The sequence below is a fragment of the Sceloporus occidentalis genome, unplaced genomic scaffold, assembly GCF_023333645.1.
Source record: "Sceloporus occidentalis isolate IW3139 unplaced genomic scaffold, rSceOcc1.0.p SCAF_3, whole genome shotgun sequence".
NCBI classification, from domain to species: Eukaryota; Metazoa; Chordata; class Lepidosauria; order Squamata; family Phrynosomatidae; genus Sceloporus; species Sceloporus occidentalis.
The window spans coordinates 170,705,453-170,733,325 of NW_028316983.1; the positions used below are offsets into that span (position 1 = coordinate 170,705,453).

Consider the following 27,873-nt stretch of genomic DNA (forward strand, 5'->3'; position numbering starts at 1 on the left):
ATTTAAGATCCCAAAGTGGAATGAATTCTTATTAAATTGTAACAGATATGGTTTGTCACAAATGTTGGCATCCACTCACCATTGTCGACTGTCTATAGATTGCCCCTAAGAGTCAAAAGATCTCAAGGATGGTTTCTGAGATCAAGTCAGTTGCAGAGTAAATTATACAGAGCAAGACATCTGGAAATTGTAAGGGTTTGCTTTAATGTTTGGTTATTTTAGATAACTCTGTGGTCTTTGACATCAAAAAAGGTAAATGAATTAAACAAAGTTTCTCAAGACAGAATATGCAGAGGACTCTTCCATCCTTCCATCTATGCACAATACATACTACTCCAATATTTTTTTTACAAAATCAGTGACCATTATATAAATCATACTTAGGTTGATTTCAAAAACAATGTGATCACACTAACCCTACCAATATGCATAAAGGAAGGGCCCACCTGTATAAACTGGAAATAATAAATGAGTAGTCACTTCACTTTGGTTATTCCAGCAGCTGAGCAATAATGAATGACATGATTAAACTTGAATAGCTGATTTGTAAAATAAATAAAGATAGTCTTGTAACATCTAGCTGCCTTATTATAATTTCATTTCCCCCAGTTTTTGCTTCAGTAGCAATTGTAATGCATTAAGTCATTCTATTGTGATGGCAGAACTGACCTTCTGAGTCTGCTTGTCTCTATGGTAGGCCTAGCAGAAACAGAACATTTATCTTCTAAACGTTTAAGCTTACCTGATAAGGACTCTGATAAATATGCTTGTAAATAGTTACTGACTGCCATGTATTTTGTTTGCTTTCAACAGTGCAAGAGAGACTGATCTGAAGCCCTGTTTAATTGAAACCACGAGCCATACTACTAAACTGGTTGCCTTTAATTGCATTAAATTAAATTTCATTAAAATAACTAGCTGATTTTAACATTTCCATAATATTAATTTCTACCCCAAGAAGCAATGAAAACAGACAACTGTCATGAAATCTGAATTCTTCATATGGGCAAAGATAGTTACCAGGTTTTATAGGATAACAAAAAATAAGAGGCACATAGATATTGACGTCATAGACAGTACTCTCTTTTCATTGGATACAGAACCCATCCTTTTAGATAGTACTAGTAGAAAAACTGATAACTAAATAGGGCTGCCAAAATGAAAACTGGTGTGAGCTTCTATAGCCTTAATGGTTAGAGAAACGTATAACTGGAAGAAACCATAAGAACCATCCAGTCCAATTCCCTGCCATGCAGAAACAGGGAATTTCAACTAATGTTTTATTTTTGATCATGCTACCAGGTAAAAAGGAATACCGGCTGAAATCCCCTCTTTTGTACAGCCATTAAAGGGTACAGGAGCCCTCTCCAATTTTTACTCTGACAATCCTATACAGTGCGCCCGCATCATACACGGGTGCAACATACGCGGCATGCCCCGGAAGAAGTAATGGGGTGTGTGCTCATCGCGCGCATGCTACGCTGTGCCATGGGCACGAGCCCCGTTATTTTTAATGGGGCTCCAGTATACGCATTATTTCGCTTACGCCGGGGGAGGGGGTCTGGAACGGATCCCCTGCATAAAGGAAGGGCCCACTGTATATGCTCTCTCCTTCTGTGTCCTAAATTATTATTATTGGAAAATATATCAATTATTTTATAACTACGACAGAATATATATTGAATGTACATTCCCACAAAGAATACAAGAACAAATTAAACTTTAGTAGACTGTGTTTTGTTTTGTTTTTAAATCACCAACACTCCTTGTCATTTTTAGTTCAGATTCTCTTGTGCTGCACCAAGAAAGACTTCCAGTCAGGTGGTGTCAGAGGTAGTTTTATTTGGAAATGATTCCAAAACCTTTTAAAAATATAAGAATTTAAACAGAGTTAAATACAGAAAGATAGTAGTAGCTAAATGCAACTTGGATTCATGTGATAGCTTCCATAGTTTATTTGCTTATACTGTTCCAAAGTGAAAAGTTCAAGATAAAGTTAACTTATAAACTGTGGAAAAATTACTTCCCTGAGAGGTTCAAGGTTTGAATATTTTCACTCCCACTAAAACAATGGGAGGTATTTTTTAAAAAGTCAATAAAGAATCATCAGAAAAAAGAAAAGGTGAGAGAGTGTTGTCTTGTGCAGAACAAGCTGGCAAGGCTTTGGAAGTGATGAACACTCTACCATTTTACTTCCCCATCTGCCACACTTTTCAAAGTCAAACAATTATGAATTTAATTGTTACAAATGATTAAGTAAATTGTTGCAACACAGGCTTTTAGTCATAAGAAAATCCATTTCATATACAGCAAGTTTGGGAACAGGAATACTATAGCAAGTGGTCTATACCAAGGTGCATCAGTTTATTACACACAGAGATGCACATTCAGGAGAAATTCAAAGACATAGCCACATTAGTCTGGATTAGTATGCTCAGTGATCTTGTAGTATCTTTGAGGCTGAGAGAAAGAAAGAAGTTAATAGCATAAGTGTTTGTAGACTTAAGTCTAGCCTGTGTCACAATAGTCCATTTTGGTCCATGGGCAAGCAGGTAATGTACCATGAGATTAACTTGAGTAGACTTATGTGTACAAAAGCTTATGCTACCAACTTCTTTCTTTCTCTTAGGCGCGTTACAGAGCGCCCAAAAACGGCGCTCTGCCGGCACCGCTGGTTGCTGTGTCCAGGAACCGCAGCGGACAAACCGTGCGATTCCCGGACGCAACAAAAAGAAGCCGCAAAAAGCGGCTTCTTTTTGGGCCCCGGAAGTGGCGCCGCAAGTGACTAGTAGCGCACTTGTGGTGTCACTTCTGCTGTGTGCCGTGCGGACACTAGGCGTCCACACCGTCAAGATGGCGGTGCCCGTGTAGAATGGGTGCCTCTATTTTGTATGCGCCAAGCGCGTGCTAGGGTTAGGGGCTTCTGGAAAAGACGCCCCTTTCTAACCCTAGTACGCGCTTGGCACATACTTTTGGCCCATGCGGAACGGGCCTTAGTTAGTTGCAAAGAGCTACAAGATCCCTGTGCATGCTTTCAGGTGAAATGCAGAGAGAGAGAAATTAAGTACTATGAAAACCAGAACTTCACATGCTAACAACAGAAATAAAGAGCTTACTGATGATGATATATGTCAGGGTCACGTTGAAGCCGAGTTTGGAATCCTATATACAGATCATCCCAAAGCAATCCGTGTTTCACTACATGCCTCATGACACTGACTCGGGCTTTGATCTGTAGTAAAATATGATGCAAGTACAATGTACTATACAAAGTAGAACTGGGACCCAGAGACCTAGTTTTGCTCCATTTTGCTTAGAATGGTATCACTTTTGAAAGTCTTCTCAGTTATAAAATGAGAGGGTCTTTTAATTGAATGTCAAATTCAAACACTCTCCTAGTTAGGGAATGTTCAACACCTGCTGATGCATGTTGTGCTGAAAAAAGTGCATCTTTCCCCCCTTAAACCAGGAATAGAGTTTATTTTATGGGTAATAGGATCAAAATATTCAGTATGACACCACAAGGAATATGAAGGCAACCCAGTGTAACATAGTGTAATTTATACTGCAAACCACCTTGAATCCCATATTGGGAGAAATATATGATATAATAAAATAAAATAATTGACAACAGAAACAAAGTATAAGCTTCAAATAGAAGGATGCTGCTCCCATATTTCCAAAACCTCCCATCACTTTTTCAACGTTCTTTTCCTATACTTGTCCTTCTTAGCTAACCTAACTTCCTAGCATCCTCCTTCCACTGCCCTCCAACCCGAATGCTCTCACACAGGATTAACTGTTGGTGTGTGCATTCAAATTGTTTCTGGCTTTTGGCAACCCTAAGGTGAACCTATCAAATGATTTTCTTGGCAACATGTGTTCAGAGGGAGTTTGTCTTTGCCTTCCTTTGCTGTACAGGAGTAACTGTATGGGCTTAAAAATTAGTGCCAGGAAATTTAAACAATCCCTGAGGAGATGTGGAAGGACAGGCCAAGGAACTTTACCCTTAATATCTTCTGCTTCGGGGTCAATTGGCAGCTGAAACTTTATATCCTTTTTGTCAGGAAATCAGAAGTTAGCTCTCTACAGCTGCTCCTTCTTTGGCTAGTTCTTGAGTCTAGACTGATCTCCTCTTTAGTGTGATCATATTCCGGGGGGAGGGGGGCATTTTTGTGTGTACTACAGTATTTTTTTTACATAAGTCGGAAATGACTTGAAAGTGACACACCAACAAACTTGTGAACAACTGGTGCAAGTTGTCCCTCAGAATTTGAGGAATTCCACTCAGTTTTAATAACAATAACCTGAAATAACCTCCATCTCCCATTCTGAAGGCATTGTTCTTTGTAGGATAGAAATATTTACAAAAACAACAGAATATTAATTTCATTTACTTAAAAACAAAACAAAACCAAGAACAGAAGGAAGAGGTATGTTTGATCAATGCCTTGCACCAGAACTAAGCTCTGAACTACTGCAAAGTTCATTATAACGGAGTGAACTGTGCTTCAGAGACATTAAATATGGACTTATTTTTCTGTAATTATAGAGTGTTCATATCTTTAAAATTGGATGGATCCAAACAGAAGAATGCTGGCCAATCACTACTTGGGTTTTATTTACTGCTACTGGCCCAGGCTCTTTTCTGGAATATGGTTTGGGAATTGGATTTTTGGCCTGGAAACATGCTTTTTTTTTCTTACTAGGAACGATCTCAAGAGTTCTGTTTCTAGGGTTCTGGATGATAAAACTCTCATGTTTCCATATTTCAAACCAAATATTTTGGTACATATTCAGAGGGCTGCCCTGTCCATGACCCATTTTCTCAGGCTTTTTATCTATGGAACATATGGGACTACACTTCTTAGTTTGCTATAGAGCTCCTATATGAAAACAAAATGTCTTCTATTGAACTGCAAACAGTGTAAAACTTTCCATGTACCTTTTGCCCCCAGTCTGAACATTCTACTAGTGTTCAAAGATATTTTTCCTGCCTCTGTAAATATGTAAAATGTGAGGAGTTGTCCCTTAAGATTTTCCTCTATATGTCAGGGCAATATTTTAGAAGAATACACAAACATATATGTTATAATTACAAAAACATATTACTTCCTCATATGGAGAGTCCCGGTTTGGTCTCTTTCCTGGGAATGTTAAGTCCAAAAAATCCACCAAATAGTTGTAGCCTCCAGGCAAAGGATTGAAATCATCATCAGTTTCTATCACCTAGGTATGGAATATTAAACATTAAGAGGGTAAAAAAATATATATCACAAAATAGTTGCTACTAGTACTGGATATGTTAAAGAACATGCTGTTCTCAAAATCAATCTGTTTTTGCCTGCTCTCATTTATTCTTCATGGTTTATCTTTCAGTATCTTGCATTGGCAATTTTCAACATTTCTTTTAATTGTTTTAAAAAGACAAACTGCTCAACAGAAGCAACAAACATTTGATAACGCCAATTTCATGTAAAAAAAAAAGCCATCATTCTGTGACGTAAAAGGCTTGTTGGCCTTCAGACATCTTGTCACTGTAAAACAGTTTTATAGGCTAACTTACCCTTATGACAAGGTTATAGCCTTTAAATCCAGCCCACACATAATATTCTTTCACCCAGGAAGGGTAGTGAAATATCTCATCATCTATGGCAGCACTGAGATAATCAATGTATGGTTTAAAGTCCCATGACTCTTTGAAAACTTTTGTCCCTGCAGGAGGGTTCATAATTCCATTGCTAAATGAAAGAAAACAAAAATTACAAGTAATCAAAGGCCACCCACCTGAAGGGAATGAAGGTGATCCTGTCTGTTCACTAGCAACATATGTCTGCTTGAATAGTATCTTCTATGCTATTATTTCAAGTGTTAGTAATATTTTTACTAGAGATATTCACATGTGGCTAAGAAAGAACCCCACCCGAAGTCCTGGAGAGCTACTGCTACCAGTGATCTGACTCAGTATTAAGCAGATTCTTCTACATGCCCCCCCTCCGCCGCCTTGCAACACATCCGTGTTGGGTACCATGGGTCAGAAACTCAGACTATAACGCATCAGGAGGTTGATCATGACTGGTAGCTGCCTAATTAGCAATTCTTATTTAAGAAACCAGTAAAAGAATGTGTCCACTGGAAGGACAATCACCTTGGCTTCCAGACTAGTGGGAAGGAAGAATCAGGAATTATCATCACTTTTAACCCTTTCAGCCAGTATGATGTAGTAGTTTGAGCACTGTATTATGACTCTAGAGACCAGGGTTGAAATTCCTACTTGGCCATGGAAACCCACTGGGTGACCTTAAGCGAATCACACTCCCACACCCTCAGAGGGAGGCAAATGCAAACCTCCTCTCTACAAATCTTTTTTTTAAAAAAAAACTTACTGTATGGCCAGCATGACTATCCCTGAATATGTCTTCTGTCCAAAGAAACACTGTGGATCCCACCCACAGAGTATAAGGATAGTTTAATGTTTAATACTTTTGATACTTGTAAATTTGTTTCAACAAATTAGTACAACACACTACAAGGATGTTTGAAATCTGCAGCAGAGATAATTCCCATTGGATTTTTGAAATCTATTATTATGGGAGAGGGCAGAAGGAAAATATTGATTTACTGAATGTCACAAGGGTATCAAGTTCTTCGTTTAGGGAGCTGTTTCCTTCTCACTCTTCCCAAGGAAATAAGCCATTTGGGAGCTTCTATGTCACATTAAAAATACATTTCCTTTACCTCCTCCTCCCACTCAGGTTTCAGAGGACAAGCTCACTCATATCCAGTAAAGCATTTCACCAGAATCAGTAAAAGTACTTGTTTATATGCAAGTGCCTGAAACATTACAATCTCAGGTTAATAACCATGTATAAAAGTTAGGATTACCTGTCAGTGGGGTCTTTGAGAATCTTTGCTAAATCCAAAGTAACTCCTGGTTTAGGTGTCCATGTAAAAATATCACTACATTTCTTTTTTATTAATCTGTTCAATTCATCTGGGTCATTTTTGAGGTTGGTTTCCTTGATATAACTAGGTTAAGAAAGAAGGACAATCTGTGTTGGGAAAGAGCAATGAATAGAAAGGTGCGGGTGGAGAGAGCCACCACACTCCTTCCTTGGTAAGATATCAACCAATACTGTGCCATAATAGATTCTATAAAAATTTGCATGTTTCTCTTTATGCATGAGGTGCTGCTGAAACCACCCAGAGTCAGGCTCTTGCTCTGCTTCAAAAAAGGCTCAACGGCTCTCCACACTGGCAAAATAAAGCAGCTTCAAACCAACTTGAAGCTGAGGCATTTAGGTGGCATATGACTTCAAACCAGGTAGGAGCCTATATAAAGCCGTGTGGCTGTGTAGCCAGACACACAGTTAACCACACATTCTGCTTACAAAAAACATATTACTAGGGAGTAAATGTAAACTATACATTAAACTGCACAAAGATGAAGTGAATCCCTTGTTTACAAAATAATAAATAAATGAAAACAGCATCAGAAGCTGAAAAAATTAACAAAAGAATGGTACGGGGGGAAATTATTCTGCTATTTTCCAATTCAGAATTTATTTATTTATAATATTTTGTATCCTTTCCAATTCTCCCACTGCAGCTATATGCCCTCTCCCGGACTTTCTGTTCTCTGGAATGAATAGCCAACGTACTGGTTTTGGGGTTGTTGTTGTTGTTGTTGTTGTTATAATCTGTCAGATTCATGACCTTCTTTCTTAATACTTATATTTAATCAAGGTATCAACTCATGGAATAATATTAAAGCACCATGAAATAAGGAACACATTCAAATAAGCTACAAAGACAGAATCTATGAAAGCAGCATGAAAGCATAAATCAGCCATTTCCTTTACCTCCTCCTCCCACTCAGGTTTCAGAGGAAAATGTCTCATGGCAGACAATGCAGTGGGTATCAGGCAGGCCTTTCCGGGGAGTATTTCCCAAAGCTAGGACTTAAAGACTACACTTTGAAAAGGCCTCTCCTTCAGCCATCCTCTATACCTCTTTTGCTTGTCTGCAGTATTCCTCCTGCTCATCGATAGAATTTTTTTTTTTTACTTACTTACAATTAAATAAAATACCTCTGTTCTGGAAGCAGCCCTTATTTCTGCCTTTTATTTTAGCCATTTCTTTGACCTTTGGTATTTGTACAAAATTGAAGTGAATCTGAAGACAGTACCTGTCAGAAGTATGAGCTTCAACAAAATATCCCGCAAAAGGACAATAGATTTTTGGCTTTAGATCGGTAACCAGCTGGGCTTTGTAATTCAGCAATTTCCTTCTTTCAGTTTTAATAAACTCGGCTTTCCATGCCTCTGAAAAGTCAAAGTACTTTTAGGTCTGGAGTGTGCTATTGGAAAAACATCTTGATTTGCTAGAAAGATATTTTGTACTGTTATATTTTTCATGCTTAAGCAAGTAAGAAAAATCAGAAAGGACAGTGAAACTGAAAGCCTTCTGCAACATTCCCAATATAGAGTACATTATTGTCTGTTTTATCTGAAAGTCATCAGAGTATGATTAAAAGCAGCTGAGGTCCAAGCCACATATGACACTAAATATGTCATTACAAAACATGTCATAATTACTCTCTCACACACACACTTGTAGATACAAAAGCACTAAGTTTGTTTGTATCTAACAATATACAGAGTAGTTAAACTCAGTCATAATAAAGAACACCTCTTACGCTAACTATTCTTCTGTTAGCCTTGGTGGATGAAAGTTTTCCCTGCTAAGATTAATAATCCTCCTGAATCAAACCAAAGACTTATTTATTATTCTGTCATTATAAGCATCCAGGCAGATGCTTAGGATATGTCCACAAGCAAAATATGGGCACCCTCCTTGTCACGTTCTTCAGCATGCTGCTTCTGGTAATGGAGATAATACATAACCATCGTAATCTTCCATTTTCAACAAAATTGTTTTTAGGGGCAAAAATATAACCTCCTCTCTGTGTTCACTGCAGTTCTACTGACAAAGGAAATAGCAGATAAGGCCAGGTTAAATCCCATTTTGGGAAAAGGCTTTTTAAAAATCATACAGGAGATGAAGGGTGAAATATCAGATGTTTCAGATGTTGTTTCTATTGTATTTCACTTGGTTTAGAGGGGTCTCAATGCAGACAGAGGCTGGATGTAGTTTTCCAGATGTAGTGGTACAGAGACCTCTTGAGAAATTCTCTGTCTAAGAAAGGGGCCTGTGATTTCACAAAAAAGCAGAGACATCCTGGATCCCAAAAGATGTTACTTAACTGCTGCTAACTGAATTTAAATTTCACTGTGCTTTGCCTTGGTCCCCATATGTCCAAAAAGGGAATGACTACATTTAGGTAGTTTTTCCTGAATGTTTTTGTGGCTTGTGGCATCTCTTTCACCTGGCTGGTGAACTTAGTGGGCATGGCATTTCTACTCCCTACACCAGACAGCAGGACAGCTTGGGCCTGCACCATCAATGAAAGGCAATGTCAGATAAAATTTACATAATTTTAAGCTACCACAAGACTCTTTTGTCATTTTTCCTGCAATAGATGAACATGGCTAATTCCTCCAAAAGTTTGAGGGGCCATTCAGACTACCTTTTAGCCCAGATCAGGAACCGATTCTTGCATGTGAAGTTCATATTCGTCCCGAATCTTCCACAAGTGAATCAGAGGTTTCCACAACCGTTTCGTGGCAAATGCCCCTTAGTGCAGGTCATTTGGAATCGGGGCAAAAGCTGTATCTTTTTTTAAAAACCAGGTTCGGCGAATATGAACTTGCCCCCGATCATGATCAGGGCAAGTTCATGGGAGGGATTTAGGTCAGAGGGAGGGCAGTGGGCAGAGCATTCCCTCCCCTCATTGGGGCGAAGGAGGAGGAGGAGTAGAAGGAAGGAGCCAGGGGGAAAAGACAGGATGCCAGGCAATTGGGGTGACTGATGGAGCCAAGGAGTCGGAGGAAGGATGCAAAGGGCAGTTGGGGTGAGCAAAGGGCAATCGAGATGCCTGAGAAAGGGTCAATTCAGGGCAGGTCAGAGGGAGGGCACAGAACGGAACACACCTCCCTCTCACACCAGGCAGCCCCCTTTTTATTTTTAATTTTTTATATATTTGACAATCTATGCACATAGTTCTACAGATAGATAGATAGATAGATAGATAGATAGATAGATAGATAGTGTCCACTTGTGCTACTTTCCCTTTCATTTGCTTGCTCCAAAGGCACTTTGCAAAAGGCTTTTCTTCTAATGCTACAATGCGAATGCTACAAATGTTTCTAATTTGGCAAACTGATACAGAATGCTTTTGCTACTATCTATAAGGAACTGTGCTGGCGGGAGGAAAGCAGGAGATGCAGAGATGGTATTCCGAGGTGAGGAATTAATTTATTATTATTATTATTATTATTATTATTATTATTATTATTATTATTAGGCATTCTGAGGTGACAAGGAGGGAGGATGCAGGATGCAGAGATGGCATTAGATTGCATTTTGGGGTTGAAAACGGAGCCAAGGGAAGATCCATAACCTGCAGTGACCCAAATACCCACACCACACACACACACACACACACACACACACAGGAGGTTTTTAAATTTGACAGCATCTACACATCCTGGCACCTGGTTTTTTTAAAAAAAAGGAGGGAGGGGGAAGCACACTTCCGATAGCTCAATGGCTGCAGGAAACATCACCTATGACAAACCCTTGATTGACAGGCAGGTGCCTTCATTTTAACCTGATTTCTCTGAGAGGGCATTCAAGGCTAAAATACCCTGATGAGGTAGTGAGCACTTGTTCCCGGAGAGATTCGGGGGGGGGGGGGGGACCGAATCTTCGCAGTTCCTTCCAGCGCAAAAAGGTCAGTATGAATGGGGCCTGAGAAGTGTTTTTCATAACCTAAGGCAAAAGCAGGCTTGTTTCTCTCACATAAGGTCACCTTTTTTTTTTACAGTCTCTCTCTGTTTCCAGAAGGGCTAGAGATTTACTTTCTAAAAAATGAAAGAATCCAGGCCTACCAATTTCCCCCAAGCATACTGGCTAGACTGCCTAGAATCATATTAAATCTTGTGAGGAAGTTGAAGGTCCATTGTGGCTATTCTTGCCAACTCTCATAAAGGCATATAGTGGCCATGTCTACCTCCTTTCATGTTTGTAAAGGACCTCAGTGTGCTGACTGTGATGAGTGACTTGTGTTCTTCCACACAAAGGAGAATTCTGGTTCATTTAAGATACCCTTTCTGATGGGGAATGCAGTGCTTATACATCTACAAAAGTGTAGTATGACCCTTCATATACCAGCCAGAAACATGTATGGTGGAGTGTATGACCACTGCTTGGTCAACATATGAAATGTAGAAAACCCTCAAATAAGTAATCACTGAATGATGACAATGCAGTTGTATATCACTCTTTGCCTCTCAAAAAAAGAAAAAAAAGAAAAGAGTTCTAGCTGATGGAGGCTTCAAAATATCCTGAAATATCAACACCTTCTGTCAATTATGCCATTATTTCATTACCAGTGAATTTTCCTCCGCTGAACGTCATTGGGAATCCTGAGGCTCCTCCTGCAAAGTCACCCATCATAAGGTCTACTTTCTCAGGTAGCTTTCCACCATTAGGCCTGGTGCAGTCCACCGTATTTAGGATTTTATGTCCTTTAAACAAATAAATTCACAATTAAAAATTCAATTGTCATTACGTTGGTCCCACTAACTCTTCATTGGAATGACAGATAGGAATCTTGTCTTCTTGTTTTCCTCCAAATTTCTGGTAGGATGAACCAGAATGAGAGAAAACCCATGGACAGAGAAGAGAACAAGATTCTGACAATAGCACCCGCAGGATGTAAGGTGAGTTAGTAGTTGCCTAGACCATCAGCTCTAGACACAGAGGAGCACTGCTTGAGAAGCCATCATCTGGAGGAATCAGTGCACCCTGGCTGATTCCACATTTCCGCTATTGACCTAAAAAAATTACAGAACCCTCCTCCCCAGTAGAGATAGTGTCCAAGTGGAAACCCAAAACCAGAGATGCATATCTGCTAAGAAGCTCAAAATATACATTTTTAAAATTATGTTACTTTTTCATTTTAAACTGAACATTTAAAGGTGATACCAAGTCCACTGGTTATGAAAAATGTAATACAGCTAAATCTATATATAGTACCTTTATATTCAACAATTATGCAAGTATCCATTTCTGGATGAACACCATCCATCAGTATCATGAATCTAAGATTCTGGTCCACGTATTGCCAAACTCCAAAAGGAACAATATTAATATTGGTCAGCTTTACACCGCTCTGGTCAAGGTACCAGAAAACAGGCCGTTCCGTGTTTCCAACATAAATGGGCACATCTGGCCTCCGTTCAGCCAGTTTCTTCAATGTAGGGTAACTGGAAAGCAGGGAAAGAGTCAATGAAAAAGTTCAAGTAGGTTACAGCCTCAGCCTCAAGTCACATTACTCACATGGGTAAAGACCACATTCACACTACAAAAATAACCTGGCGTGAGACCAGGTTATTTTCATGGCATTCATATTTTCTGCAACTGCACTTGGTGTACTTTGCAGAGGACTACTAGAAAACCCACTTAACCCCACTTAGCCCAGTATATTTGATACCGGGTTTTTTCCTGCATGTTTTTTTAAAGACCCACATCAACCCCGGCTCAAAAAGGTTGCCTACCCCTGGTTTTGAATCATTGTTCTACATTCTGCTTTGAAGATATGACAGGTTTATAATATCCATGCTGACATTTATTTATTTATTTATTTATTTATTTATTTATTTATTTCTATAACCATCTTGGATTCATTTTTGTATTCCTGAACACCACTGTAAAATACATTCCAGCCTAAGGAAAAGTTTTAATTGGTTATCCAAGTGTTTCCTCCCAATAGCTGATTCACATAACAGTGGCGCAAGAGCATCCTTCATGGTTTCTTCTCAGTCCATTCTAGCATGAAAATCTGATGAAACTGTAATAATAACAAGGCCATTTTTGTGTTTTTTCCTTCTTAAATGTCATACAAATAGCAAACCAGTTTGAGGGACCTGTGTTGGTTTGTCATCCATATGGTGGGTTCCCACCTGGGTCACCATAGTGGTGTGAGAGAACCCCTATGGCTTGCACAGCCTAACAGTGTTAAGGATGGCAGCATAAGCCATCCATAGGGCAACCAAATTGTCCAAGTAATGTTTATGAGTTTTCAAGCTCTCGAGACTTCATCAGACTACACAAGATAAACAAGCAAAATGGAGAGACAGGAAGAAAGTGGATGATGAAGCTATGATGTTTGTAATTAGTTTGTCAGGTACGCCCTCCCCTACTTTATCATCTAGCCTGATGAGTCTAAAAACCCTTAGAAATTTGCACACAACATTTTTGGTTTGTCTAAAAAGATATAGTATTGCCCTAATATGGATTCTGGAACATTTACCATGGCCATCACATCTGCCTTTTGCTCTTGGCATAAGCCATTGTTCTTAATTTTATCATGTGCACAGATGTACCTGAGATGATCAGAATGCATGTGGCTGATGTAGATGAGATCTGCACGACAAAGCCTTTCCATCCAATCGCAGGGTGGTTCATGAAGTAGCCACCAGCCACGTGCAAAGGCTGGACCAGTTAGCCATGGATCAAATATAAATATTTTTTCTCCAAGTACAAGCTCCATACATGCATGAGTTAAATAAGTTACCTAGCAACAGAAAAACAACAACCCAAGATTCAGGCCGATTTGTGTTGTCTAACACTGCACCTGAAAACTTAGAGGTAACAAGGCATCATCATAAAGAATCAGTAGGAGGCAATCGATAGATCGCCACCTGATCTTAACTAAACTGATTCTTCCTTATGCTGAATCTACACAGGCTGTACCCCAGCTCCACTGCATAATATCCCTATCCTAGTTTGACCACTTTACTGCCACATAGCCCTGTTTTAAGCCAAACTGAAATCAGTTTGGAAAGCAACACAATACCCCCATTATGTAGCCACATAATGCAAATGGCTGTATCTGCTGTGTGTACATGCTTGCTGTATTGGTTTATGTCTGACTGTGTTTTTTTTTTAAATTCCCACAAGTGCATATATGCATGTTCACGCCAGTTGGAAGAAATGTTTTTGCCAACAGTCTCAAGAATTTGATCAGGAGGGCTTTAAACTGAGTTTCGTGGAGGAAAGAGACAATATTAAGGAAGACAAAAGGGCTGGAGAAAATAGTCAAACTGACATAGAAGAAACAAGACAAATAGTGCAAGGACCCAACAGTGGTCCGTGCACAGGCAGCAAGTAAGGGGGACCCATGGTCTGTGATATCTCTACACTAATGCACAGAGCATAGGAAATAAGCAAGATGAACTCAAACTCCTAGTACAACAAAGCAAATATGATATAATAGGCATCACTGAAACTTGGTGGGATGAGTCTCATAAGTGGGATGTAGAAATAGAGGGGTATAACCTTTTTAAGAGAAATAGGCCAAACAGGAAAGGAGGAGGAATAGCACTATATGTAAGAGATATTTACACCAGTGAAGAGATCCAGGACATTAATACTGGCAGCTAGGTGGAGAGCATCTAGATAAAAATTAAAGGGCAGGGAAACAACAAGGATGTTATGGTGGAATTCTACTACAGACCCCCCCAGTCAGATGGAGGAACTGGATGACGCCTTTCTAGAACAGATAACTACACACTCAGAAAGGAGAGAAGTAGTAGTGATGGGTGACTTCAACTATCCTGATATTTTCTGGAATTCAAACTCAGTTAAATCCTCAAGGTCATAGAATCATAGAATCGTAGAGTTGGAAGAGACTGCAAGGGCCATCCAGTCCAACCCCCAGGCTCTGTCCTGGGCCCAGTGCTATTCAACATCTTTATCAATAACTTGGAGGACAAAATTGGGGGCATACTTATCAAATTTGCAGATGACACCAAATTAGGAGGAGTAGCTAACACCCCAGAGGACAGGATCAAAATTCAAAATGACCTGAATCAATTAGAAAGCTGGGCCAAAGCTAACAAAAGGAAATTCAACATGGAGAAATGTAAGATACTGCACTTAGGGCGGAAAAATAAAATGCACAGATATAGGATGGGGGACACCTGGCTGAACGAGACTACATGTGAAAGGGATCTAGGAGTCCAAGTAGACCACAAGTTGAACATGAGTCAACAGTTTGATGCGGCAGCTATAAAGGCCAATGCAATTTTAGGCTGCCTCAATAAAAGTGTAGTATTTAGATCAAGAGAAGTAATAGTGCCACTATATTCTGCTATGGTCAGGCCCCACCTGGAATATTGTGTCCAGTTTTGGGCACCACAATTTAAAAAGGACATTGAGAAACTGGAGCATGTCCAAAGGAGAGTGACTAAAATGGTGAAGGATCTGGAAACCATGCCCTATGAGGAACTACTTAGGGAGCTGGGGATATTCAGCCTGGAGAAGAGAAGTTTAAGAGGTGATATAACAGCCCTGTTTAAATATTTGAAGGGATGTCATATTGAGGAGGGAGCAAGCTTGTTTTCTGCTGCTCTAGGGACTAGCACCCAGAACAATGGATGCAAACTACAGGAAAAGAGATTCCACCTCAACATTAGGAGGAACTTCCTGGCAGTAAGGGCTGTCTGACAATGGAACACACTCCCTCGGAGTGTAGTGGAGTCTCCTTCCTTGGAGGTCTTTAAACAGAGGCTGGATGGCCATCTGTCAGGGATGCTTTGATTCAGATTTCCTGCATGGCAGGGGGTTGGACTGGATGGCCATTGTGTTCTCTTCCAACTCTATTATGCTATGATTCTATGCTTCTATGAGGATCTAAGCGACTTTATACACAAAGTGCCATGCAAATTATTCGCAGTGGGCTGCCGAGTGGTCTGGGTTTTCTACTAGAGGGTGAGTGTGCAAAAAAAAAAAAAAAAAAAAAAAACCCTGACTACTCAGAACAGCTCTTCTGGACGGCTCCATGCAGACGCAAAAATAATTCCTTTGCTGTCCGCATTGACACAGAGTAGGCCTTCAAACAGGCTCTAGCCCATGTTCGGTCAGATTCACTTTGGGTCTTCCACCAACATCACTCTGGTCTCTGTCTCACTTGCTTCATCACCATCAATTCCCTGGAGAACCAGGGGCTAGTTTGGCTCCACTCCGTAAGAGGGGGCGCTCAGGAGCAATTGTGCCCACTGCCATGGCCATTTCCCCATATCAAAAGTGGGCCAGAGCTTGAACAGAATCGCCTGACAAGGTGACAGGAAAATCTCCAAAGCTATCAGGAATCCATCCAGATTCATCAGCCTTCTGTGGCAAACCCATCCCTGCAGAGGTTCTGAGTCCCTGTGAGTCTAAATATAGACTCAGATAATGATCTGTCCATGAGACTGGAACTGTAGTAAGTTCCTCCACACCAAGATCATCATCACCCCACCCAGAACAGAAAACAGGGTACAGAGCCTCCCCAGCAACATGTGTAGAGCCAGATACCACTTGGGACAGACCGGCTGTCATGGAGGCCATGAAGTCCTGAGCCACTCCTAAAAGGGCAGTATCAACATGGATGTTGAAGTCCCCCAGCACTACTACTACTACTACTAATAATAATAATAATATAGTTTATTTATATCTCCTGCCTCTCCCATGGATTGAGGCGGGATTACAACCTTAAAAGACACTTAGTACAATTTACAATCAATACGACAATAAAATACTAACACAGAATTTACCAAGAATTCCTATTAGTTCTCTAAAAATTACAATTCGTCCATTAACCAACAATCGGAGTCAAGGAAGAACTGTCGTCATAACCCTTTTTATATGCAATTCAGTGGATAAGCCCGCCGGAAGAAATCCGTTTTGCGTGCCTTCTTAAAGGCCTCTAAGGTAGTAATGAGATGGATCTCTTCTGGTAGGTCATTCCATAATCTTGGGGCCGCGGCAGTGAATGCCTTATGTGAAGTTGCCATTAACCTGGCTGCTGCATTTTGAACCAACTGAAGCTTCCGAATTTGGTACAAGGGTAGCCCCAAGTAAAGCGCATTGCAGAAATCTAACCGAGAGATTACCAGTGCAAGTACTACTAGACAAGGAGACTCCAACACCAACCCTAAGACCACCCCAGCTAGCTCAGGAAGGGAGGCTGTTGAGCAGCAGGGTGGGCAGTACACCAACAGAATCCCTATTCTGTCCCAACTACCCACCTTTAAATAACCCCACTCAAAACCAGTAAATTGTATGAAAGGACAGCTGGTCAGGGGAAGGGACCCCTGCAACTCCAGCTCCCCTCCCACCAGCTCTTGCCTGCTGCTGAACAGAGAATCCTGGTGGACAAATCTGAGAGAGATTACCCCCCCCCCCCAACACACACACTTAATACAATCAAGTCTCTGTAATAGATGCCCAGTCAGGTTGTTCATCCAGGATTAGTTCCTGAATGACAGCTGTTTTCCATTCACTGACCTGGCATTCAGCAGGGGGGACACCAAGGCTATTTGGACTGGAAGACAGTTTGGGGACAACAAGCTCTCTCTTGTGCTCTTCCTTGGTAATTTTAATTGACACCCCCCCCCCCCGGTATTGCCCCCTGCTCTTAATGGCTCCAATGGCTGCTCCCTGAACCTTTGTATCCCCTGCCATCTTGGGAAAATACACCCTTCCTTTATTTAACAAACAGGACAGTGGCTATTAAAAACAGTCAAACACACAGATAGGCAGATAATAAAAGCAGGAATGCTTGTAACTAATAAGCTTGCATCTCTGTCAGGTAAAAGGACACACCTTTGCCCTATATAAAAGAAAAGTCCACTAAGGAAGCAGAGGTCCAAGGCAGCAGCAGAAACAGCAGCTTTTTCCTCCCTATAGTCTCCGTGGGCCTCTCTGTCTCTTGTCTGGGTGTTGCATAACTAGAGTATAGTTGTGGAATCAATGATATTGACTCATCATTCAATAGTTGATTCAATAGGTCTACTCTAGTTAGGACTAGCCCACAGGATTCTAGTTAATATGTTATAGAAATTCACAACAAGCAGCTCCTTTTAAAGTCAATGAGAGCATCCCCACAAAAACTCACCACACTGAAGGTTGAGTATGCTTGGCACACATCAAATGAACAGTAACTGAGAAAATGGAATGAAGGAGAGAGGAGAATGAATTGTCCTGTTTGGACAGCTAGATTATGTTAGCCATTCTCAATAGGCATAAAACTCTACTTTGTGTGAACCAGTTTGTACCCAAAGCATCCCAACTAATTTCTTCCCATTCTGAGTACTAAGTAAATACAGTATAGAGCATTTTTGGTATGTTTTTAAAATGTACTTTCTCACATTTTATTCCTAAACAGAATGTCCACAATCTTGGCATTAGGATAGAGACTTTATACCAAAGCCATGTTGACAAAAGATGCTGACTTTTCTTTACCTGTACCTCTCCATAAGCCAACTCTTCTGGCTGCCTGGGGTCTGAATCCCATGGATTTGGGGGATGTAGTTCCACTACCACCAATCCATTATCTGTGTCTGTCTCAACAACTAGAAGGCAAAGGGGAACAGTAAGCAAATAACCACTATTATTGTATTTTTGAATAAGGCAAAGCTTCATCAGCTGAGTTAAATTGTGACCCAGTTGCTCAAAATGCTCCTATATAATTCATTTGCACATGAGGTTGCCCTACTTCTGAAGCAATATCTGATGCGGATATTGGATTAGATGAGAGCAAAGAAATGGAAACTAATGAAAAGTGCTTCTTGTTAGAACTGCCTGGCTACTGTTCACATTATTTTAATTGTGGTTGTGATGTAAATATGTTTTACCTAACGGTGTAGCATTTGATAGTTGAATATTAATTATTTGTTGTGTTTGTCATTTAAACATGCTGTTTAGCTTTGGTTTTTATCTACTAGTATTTACAATACATGGTGAAGGTGTGATGACATTTATGTTTTACCATGTTTAAACTTGTGATACACATGGTGTGGACACTACTGGATATAGTATAATATATTTAATAAAAAGTACTTTAAAAGATTGCTTGAATGAACCAGATTTGTATTTTTAACCCATGAATGACACCTTGTGTGTGAAGTTTGGATCAACAACAGTCTTTCTTTATTTTATTTTTAAATTTAGCATTTATTGTTTACAAAAGGTAAAACACAATTACATCACCATTTTACTTTAAAAATGTGAGCTAAAATACAGATTTACAAAACTGAGGTCTCATTCAAAGCCCCAGACCAAAATCTCCTGTGGTGCTGTGGTGGAACATGAGCATGAGAATTGGAGTTAACATATTCTATAAGAGGTAACCACTTTTCCTTGAACTGGTTTCAGTTCCTTGCCTCAGAGGTTCTCCTGGCATCATCAGCAAGCTTCTCTATTAACCATCCTTCCCAGAACTTTGTTCACCATTGATCCATGGACAGATGACCTGTTTTCCAGTTTCTGGCAATGATTAATCTAGCTATAGCAACTGAAAAGGATATAATTTTTTTATGATGGAGAACAGTCTTCCTTTAAATGTTTGATATTGTGATCCATTTTGTGGAGTATGATTCTCTACCACACTTTTTCTTTTGCTGATTTGCATATCATTTACACCCCTACATGTGTTTTTTAATTATTAGTATGACAAAATATATGTGTCAAAAGGATTTTATGTATGTTATCCTTTAGGAATTGTCATTCATGTGCTTCCCTGATTTTCCATGTAACTGTGCATACACGGTAGTTTCTTCAAGGTCTGCTTTTTATAGCCTTTTTATGGCCTGTTAAGAAACCTCCTCTCTTCTTTTCTTGTGACACATTGCAGTCCCACTTTGCACTCTCTCTGCCATGTCCTCTCTTAATGGATTTTATTTCTTTCTTCCTTCCTTCTTCTGTGTGTGTGTGTTGTTGTTGTTAGGCAAACAGCAGAAGAAATAGTGGAAAATCATGGAAGGATTATTCTGTGCGTCTGTTCCTTTATAAGAAACAAATGCTCAAACAACACCATATTAACAGTCTCTTGCCACACTCTCATCCGCATCTTCATTCCATCCCCACCTCGTCCTTCCCCCTCTTTCCTCCTCCTTCATTTATACTCATTGCAAATAGAACATGTATGGCCTTTCTGCCCGCATTCCAATTAAAGCCTCTTTTGGAAGCATCCTACGTTTCATGAAATGAGAGCAAGAACCAATAAGAAAGGCACTTCTATCAATTAATACCTTTTAAAAATCTATAACAGACATCATTTTACCTAGGAGACTTTTTTTCTTCTGCATTTTTAGCACCTTTTTAACACCTTTGCCTGATGAAGATGCCAGCGGAGTTTCAAAAGCTTGCCTCTTGTATTTTGTGCATTTTGGTTGACTGAATAAAGGTATCGCTGTTTTGTGGATTTAGGATTTATCATTTTACCTAGTTCATCTTGATTGAAGCTGTCTGGAGGGTTAACGTATTTCATTGTGCTCACATCCAGCCTCCAGTTATGCTTAGTGCAACGTACACATCTAGGTTATAAGAGAACAGACACAACATGAACCAAACTAGTTTTTGAATGCGAATTTTTAGAGCAGAATTTAGTATTACAAAGTTAGCCAGTCAACCTGAATACCACTGTGCTAAGAGAAAAAAAGCCATGCAAGATTGGACACTGTTTCTGAAAAGAGAATTTAAATAAGAATGCTGGGCAGATGGATATAAGGGAAGTTTAGAGCACGGGGCATGCACAAAGTGTTAAGCTGTTCTGGAAAAAGAAAGTCCAATAGGCAGCATTGGGAAGATCTTAAAATTGAGATTTTAAGTAAACATTAGGCTTCCTTTCCCATCTTCACCAGGTAGTGATTTTACCGAGCTCTAGATTGGGCAAAACTCCAATATTTCACAGATGAAACAAGAACACATGTGACCAAGCAAGAGCAGAATGTGATCAAGATGTTTGAAATAAGGAGGAATACACAATCCAGGAGAGGCTGCCACAGTTTGCTTTTGCCTGAGTCTACAGGGAATGGAGAGATTTCTCCCTCCCCACTCAGCCACCCTCTGATTATGGCCCATTCTGCACGGGCATAAAGTAAGTGCTCCGCGCGTACTAGGGTTAGAAAGGGGTGTCACTTCCTGACGCCCCTAACCCTAATACGGACTGAGTCCGTACAAAATGGCGGTGCCTGTTCCACACGGGTGCCGCCATCTTGATGTAGTGGACGCGTTGCGTTTGCATGTCACACACCACTTAGGACGCCGTGAGTGCACCATTGGCACCTCACGACGTCATAAGCATGCTGCAAAGAGAAGCGCCATTTTGGCGCTTCTTATTTGCAGCGCAGAGGACCCGCGCGGTTTGGACGCTGGGGCTCCTCCGCGTTGCAATGACGGCGGTGGCAGACCACCTGTTTTGGGCGGTCTGTAACGCACCTTAACTGAGTTCAAACTACTTCTGCACTTTGAACGCCCTTTGCACCAATGGAAGTAAGCTGAGGACCTAATGGGAGGAGGAGAGAAAAAGTGGGACATTTTAAAATCAGTCATGGCAGTGAAGACCCCTTTATCAACACTCTGAGAAGGTTCTTGGTAAAGAGTGGTTTTGTTTTCTTCATGAACTTCAGGACAAGCAACTGTCCTTCATCCTGCTGTGACTTCTCACTACCAAGACTGGCCTCAAGCCTTCAGACCCATAATTGGATAAAAGTTCAGATTTAACCAAGAAGCATAAGCCCCCACCTCTGAACAGATTACCCAATATTTGTCTGTCTACCTTCTTACTCACTTCCATGCTTGTCTCATTTATTACAGTACAGCTACTGCAGATGGGAAAATAAAGGGGGGAAAGGGTGGAATGGGGCATAAATTGAGCCATACTTTCCTGATAGATCTTCAATATCTGCAATAAACACCCCTCCTTGGTGCTTGCACATGTTCTTGCATGCTCGCACACTGTCTGCATCCTTGTACAAGATGTAACTCTTTCCATCTGTTTTGTTCCTTACGAAATTTATTCCTTCCTTGAGAGCAGCTCCCTCCAACGGTGTGAGAGACAGTAGTATTTTGCTTGTCTGACCTTCACTGTTTGAAACCAAAGCATGAAGGAGGAAGAGGAGGAGGAGAAGAAATATGAGACAGGAGCCTAGATGTGGAGAAATGGCTCTTCATACCAGAAAACAGCTTCAGAATCCCTGTCCCTAGAATAAACTGTCCCTAGAAACCAGTATTTATTTTAAAAATATTTTTATTAACACCTACATTTTAATATGGAAAACAACATATAAAGCTACAAAAAGACATATATCAGAACCACATCTATCAACTATGCTCCTACTAACAAAATACACAAACAAATACAATATCAAAAGGGAGGGGGATAAGTGAGTTCCAGTTTACAAGCTTGTAAGATGGTTGTAATTATAAAATTATTCTACTTCCTTTAAATATATCTATACAATTTATTTCTACAGTGGCACAAGACCTCTGTGAAAGTGGAAATACTGCAAACAAGAAAACACATTTTTTAACTTGAGAGAACACCTCTAGGAATCTCAAGGTCTTCCAGCACAACTGTCTGGTCAACATCTGCTGGGAGTTGACCACTGAATTGCACTGGAGGACCCACTTTACCAAGTGAAGGAGCTAGGAATCTCTAGGTCCTCCAGCACAACTTTTGGTGTATGTTGGCCATAGAGTCACACTGAAGGACCTAGAAATTCCTACAGAGAACATAGTAATCAAATCCATGAATGATCAAAGCTGCAAAAGTCAAAGCCACAAATGTGGAGTGTCAACTGTACATTTTAATAATAATAATAATAATAATAATAATAATAATAATAATAAAATTTATTTATATACCGCTATTCCATTCGATCACAGCAGTGTACAACAATTGCAATAACGATACAATACAAGATAAAAATTGCAATAGATAATTAAAACTTACAAAACAGTGCACAGTATACATAAAATCAACATTAAACCAAGCCAGCAATATACTCGAAGATGTTAATCATATGGGGGGGGGGGGGGCACACATATCACGGAACATCAGGAAAGGCTCGATGAAACAAAAAGGTCTTCAGTCTCTTTTTAAAGAGATCCAGGGAGGTGGCGGTGTGGAGCTCCTCAGGGAGGGTGTTCCAGATTCCAGGGGCCAAGATGGAAAATGCCCTTTGAGAGGTTGACCTATATCTTGTAGAAGGGATCCTCAATAAACTCTTCCCAGATGACCTGAGTGTCCGGGGCGGATTATATGGGGAGAGGCAGTCCTCCAAGTACCCTGGGCCCAAGCCATTTAGGGCTTTATAGGTTATAACCAACACCTTGTATTGTGCCCGGATTTATTTAATGATACTTTTCTTCAAAGTTCTAAAATTGCCATTTCCTCCTGAATAATTTCCTGGCTAATTCCATTCAAATTTAATCAGTTAATTTATCGATCTTACTAAAATCACATTATTCCACTTTCCTCCTCCTCATCCCTCTCCCTTTTCTCAAAATTCTTCATTTACAAATCTTACTTCAGAACGGAAGAATCTCAAAAAACAGTACTTATTATTCCAGAACCATACAAGCTTCAACCAACATTCTAACAGTTACAATTATTTAAATTTCATATAAGATTACTTTCCACATTTCAGTTTTTGACTAAAGTTTCCAAACACCATACTTATTATTACAAAACCATGTAGCATCCAATCATTCTTCTGGCAGTGAAAATGGTTTAAATTTCACATAAGCTCTCTTTTCATATTCCAACTTTTTCATAAGGTGAGTATAATTACACCTCAACCTGAAGTCTTGCAGTAGATTTATTATCTCAGAAATTTTAAACAGTAGATCTTTTCCTCTGTATTCTCCCTTGTTAGACTGCTCCCCTTTTGGACTTCATCAACTCTTCAGATTGATCACCACTTCTCTATAATAAAAAGCATTACTTTTCATGGGATTCTCCTGTTATTTGTTCTTCCATCCAATGTTAATCCTTCTGTCTCAACAGGTTTTCTTAAAATCTTTTCTACCTACTTCTCTTTCACAATACTTCCATTTATCAGATCAATCTCCACTTTTCCATTAGGAGTACTGTTGCTTCACATTTCCATCCAATATTGGTTCCTTCTGTCCCAGCAAATTCCAAAGTCATCTGGATTGGACATTTTTTATCTGCTTAACATCATCCTTATTCTCTACCTTCAAGAGGTTTTTAAACCCCATTTTTCAATTTACCTTTAAATCAAGATTCTCTATTTCATCTGTAGTCTCATCTGTCTTGAGGTCTAAAACACAAAGCAGAAATAATCCATCTAGAAACCACTTGAACTGCCCCAGTTCAGTGCTAGGGAATCTGGAAACAGTAGTTTATTGTTGCACCAGAGCTCTCTGACAATGAAGACTAAATATCCCACAAAACTACAGTACCCAGGATCCCCTAGCATTGAGCCAGGGCAGTTAAAGTGGTCTCAAACTGGATTTCTTTTTTATGCTGTGTGTTTTGGACCATAATTCCTCTAGGATCAGTTTATTCAAATCAGTCGACTTAACTGATTGGTGCAGTTTTGTCTTTGATTCTGTATTTGAAAACATTTTGAGAGCTGTCCACCTCTCAAAAGTTAGAAAATAAGAATTTTATTTTTGTTATAGTTAGTCCTGTTCACCAGCAGATATTCCTGTTACTTTCCACCTTCATCAGGTTAATTTATATGAACTGGAAAGTAATCTCCTCCTTCATTTACTTCCTCAGCCAACTCATAGTGATATCTTAACCTTCATCAGGGAGGATGAATGATAAAATAAACAATAAAATCTTCAGTTTTTTGTGGGGTTTCAGGCTGTGTGGCCATGTTCTAGAAGATTTTCTTCCTGACGTTTCGCCAGCATCTGTGGCTGGCATCTCTGAAAAACTATGGATGCCGGCCATGAAAGCCTTCGACTTCACAATAAAATCTTTCCCACACTTTAGTGGATTTAACCTTTTCTTTACAGCAAACTGTTTCCAAATTAAATTAATTGGGGCTCTAAGTTTCTAAATTTGCAATGTTTTAATTTCTATGTATTGTCCTTTCTTAGTACAATTTATAATTGCTTAGAAGTTTTAAAAAGAGGCTGGATGGCCATCTGTCGGGTATGCTTTCACTGAGAGTTCTTGCATGGCAGGGAGGGTGGACTGTTGTCTCTTCCAACTCTATGATTCTATGAAAATAAAGGAGGGGGATACTTTCTTCTATTTTTAAATCTGTTTACATTTGGAATTGATTTACTAACTATTTCAATCACTGAAGTGTCAATGCTGGAAGTAAAACGTCCCCATCAGCTAGTAAGTTTCCTTGGTTCTTCAGTGTAAATAAGGAAGTTAAGAAAGTTGAATGCAAAGACAAATCCTTTTGTTAGCTTGAATGCAGAGGGATCATGAACTCTTCTCAGTCTTCCCTGTTTCACCCATGTCTTAGTGGCAATAACACTTGTCACCTTTTATGCCCAAAATTTGTTCCACTTCCTTGTGTACTTTAACCCAATTTTTTTTAATTTCAGGGCAAGACCACCAAACGTGGTGGTATGACCCAATTTCTGTTTGGCACTTCCAACAGCTTTTATTCTGTAAATTATAAATTTTGGCTATTCTTAAAGGTGTGTAATAACATTGATTAACAACTTTTAAAAATAATTTTCTTTAAGATCTTGTGCAGTTGTAAATTTATTTGATTGTTCCCAAGCCTTCTCCCAATTCTCAAATAAAATAATATGACCAAATTCTTGTGCCCATTTCACCATTGCATCAGTTATTATCTCTGTTTCTAATTCTCTTTGTAACAGTAATTTATATATTTTTGATACTTTACCTCTATCATTATCCCAAATAATTTTATCCATAGGATTCTGTTGTATCTCAAATTTTTCTTTCATCATATCCTCCTTAAACTTAGATTTAATCTGGTAATATTCTAACCAACTCACTTTCTTACCTATCACTTCCAGCTCTTCTCTAGATCTTATTCTAAACTTTCCCTGTGATTCTTTATCAATAAGTCCTTGTAATCAATCCAGTTTTCTCTATTATATCGTTGCGCCTCCTGTGCTGAGATCCGTAATGGAATCCCATTGTTTATCATACCCTTAATTAGATTCCAATTTTACATCAATGATTTTCTTAGCGTGTGGTTTTTAAACTCTCTGTCACTCTTGTCTTTGCTATATGCTAAATATGCATGCCAGCCATGTTTTAGCTTTACTGCTTCTAAATCTAATACATTTCTTGCATCAAGTTTTATCCAATTTTGTATTCATAACATAGCACAGGCTTGAGCATACAATTTCTGAGAAAATCCTTGGCTTTGTCTATGCTATTTTGAATTTTCTCTGATTATACATAACTGTCACTACTCTTTCCCATCTGTATCTTATATCATTTTTTTGTAATATTTCTGTGAGAAATTTATATTTTTGTCTTTTTTTTCAAAGTTTGGGGGAATATGTTTTTAAAAATTTCAACCTCTTTGTCGTCTGTCATCAAAATGTGTTCATAGCTTTGTTGACATATTTTGTCTCTAATTCTTACATTTGTGAAGCATATAGCAATGTCTCTAGGAATTTTCCTTTCTTTAGCTATCTTGGAATTAATTCTGAAAAAATTTTCTATCTGTAAATCTATCATTTCATCTGGCATATGCATATATTGTGCCAGTATTGGAACCATCCTTTCTATTAATTGTTCCTTTTGGATCTCCATCACTCAACTTAATGCAGCTGTCTCTATATCTGCTATCTTGTAAAAAGGCATTCTGATTTTCTATCTGCTGTTCTCTTATGATCAATTCTGTTCTACTTTCTAACTCTTTTGTTTTGGTTGATAGCTCTTCTATTTCTGTGTTTATTCCTGTCATTTCGTTAGTCAGTTTATCTATCTTTTTAGAGAGACCTTTCATTTCCTTCTGTAAGTCAGCTCTTATTTCTTCTCTATTGTCTTTGAATTCCCCCCTCATCTCTTCTAATTTCTTTCTTAAAATCTTTTTTAAATTGCCTCGATTCTTGTAATATTATGATGTTTATGTCTGTTTGTTTTGATTCTATCGATCCTCCTCTAGTACTAGTTATCCGTTGAGGGTTAGGCTGTGTATGTGATCTTAATTTTGTGCTGTATGCCGTTTTCTTTTCCTCCTTGCATCTCTTTCTTTTCTCTCTCCTCCTTCAGTCTTACAGCTGTAATCTATCTCCAAGTCCTCAAGCTGTGAAGTTGTGAAGTTGCTTTCTCTCCGTTTTTATAATTATATTTTATATTTATTCTGTTATATATCCCAAAGTATAAATTTCTTTTCTTTGTTGAATTGTTTTAAGGATATCTGGCAAGCTGGTGCCTTTCATTTACCGCCAGCGGAACTGGCTGCCCTGCGGTTTCTTCACCCCTTTCGCCCCCCCAAATCTTCAGAATGTTTATTATAAGGGTTCTTCAACCTGTGACGGGCCCCCACAATACTTCACCTTATCTGGTGGAGTAAACCTCAATTTAGTCCCTGAAGGTCCTTTGTTGAGGTGAGCTGCTGGTGGACAAGCAGAGTGGGATGAGCTTGTACTCTGCACTGCTATTTGCTTGCCTCCTCCCCCGGAAGTTCTGGAGCTTGCTTTTAAAGGCTCCTAGGCGTGGGACACCTCAGAGCTGCTGCTGTTGCTGGCTGCTGCAGGGCCTCCTCTGCTACACCAGGGACCCTGGGAAAGGAGCTAGAGCTTGCTGTTAAAGGCTCCTAGGCTTGGGATGCCTCAGAGATGCTGCTGTTATTGGCTGCTACAGGGCCTCCTCTACCACTCCCAGGGACCCTGGGAAAGGAGCTGAAGCTTGCTTTTAAAGGCTCCCAGTTTTGGGATGCTTCAGAGCTGCTGCTGTTGCTGGCTGCTGCGGGGACCCTTCGCCCGCTACACCAG

At 39.6% G+C, this 27,873-nt stretch overlaps 1 protein-coding gene across 2 annotated transcripts in view; it reads right to left on the bottom strand.

The window, feature by feature from the left end:
- Nucleotides 1-420: 420 nt before the first annotated feature.
- LOC149317105 (cytidine monophosphate-N-acetylneuraminic acid hydroxylase-like) overlaps nucleotides 421-27,873 on the bottom strand; it is a 38,689-nt gene continuing 11,236 nt past the window's right edge. The window contains exons 2-13 of one of the 2 annotated variants that reach the window (XM_089518824.1): nucleotides 21,835-22,038; nucleotides 20,395-20,486; nucleotides 18,415-18,524; nucleotides 13,512-13,702; nucleotides 12,163-12,392; nucleotides 11,514-11,651; nucleotides 8,189-8,324; nucleotides 6,886-7,029; nucleotides 5,567-5,741; nucleotides 5,113-5,229; nucleotides 3,117-3,232; nucleotides 421-1,862 (exon numbers count right to left, since the gene is read on the bottom strand). In XM_089518824.1, the coding sequence (XP_089374950.1) occupies nucleotides 1,781-1,862; nucleotides 3,117-3,232; nucleotides 5,113-5,229; nucleotides 5,567-5,741; nucleotides 6,886-7,029; nucleotides 8,189-8,324; nucleotides 11,514-11,651; nucleotides 12,163-12,392; nucleotides 13,512-13,702; nucleotides 18,415-18,524; nucleotides 20,395-20,486; nucleotides 21,835-22,038 (1,735 nt within the window). In that variant the 3' untranslated portion in view covers nucleotides 421-1,780. Of the gene's footprint in view, nucleotides 1,863-3,116; nucleotides 3,233-5,112; nucleotides 5,230-5,566; nucleotides 5,742-6,885; nucleotides 7,030-8,188; nucleotides 8,325-11,513; nucleotides 11,652-12,162; nucleotides 12,393-13,511; nucleotides 13,703-18,414; nucleotides 18,525-20,233; nucleotides 20,487-21,834; nucleotides 22,039-27,873 lie in introns of those variants that run through there. The other variant, XM_089518825.1, reaches the window with a different exon arrangement.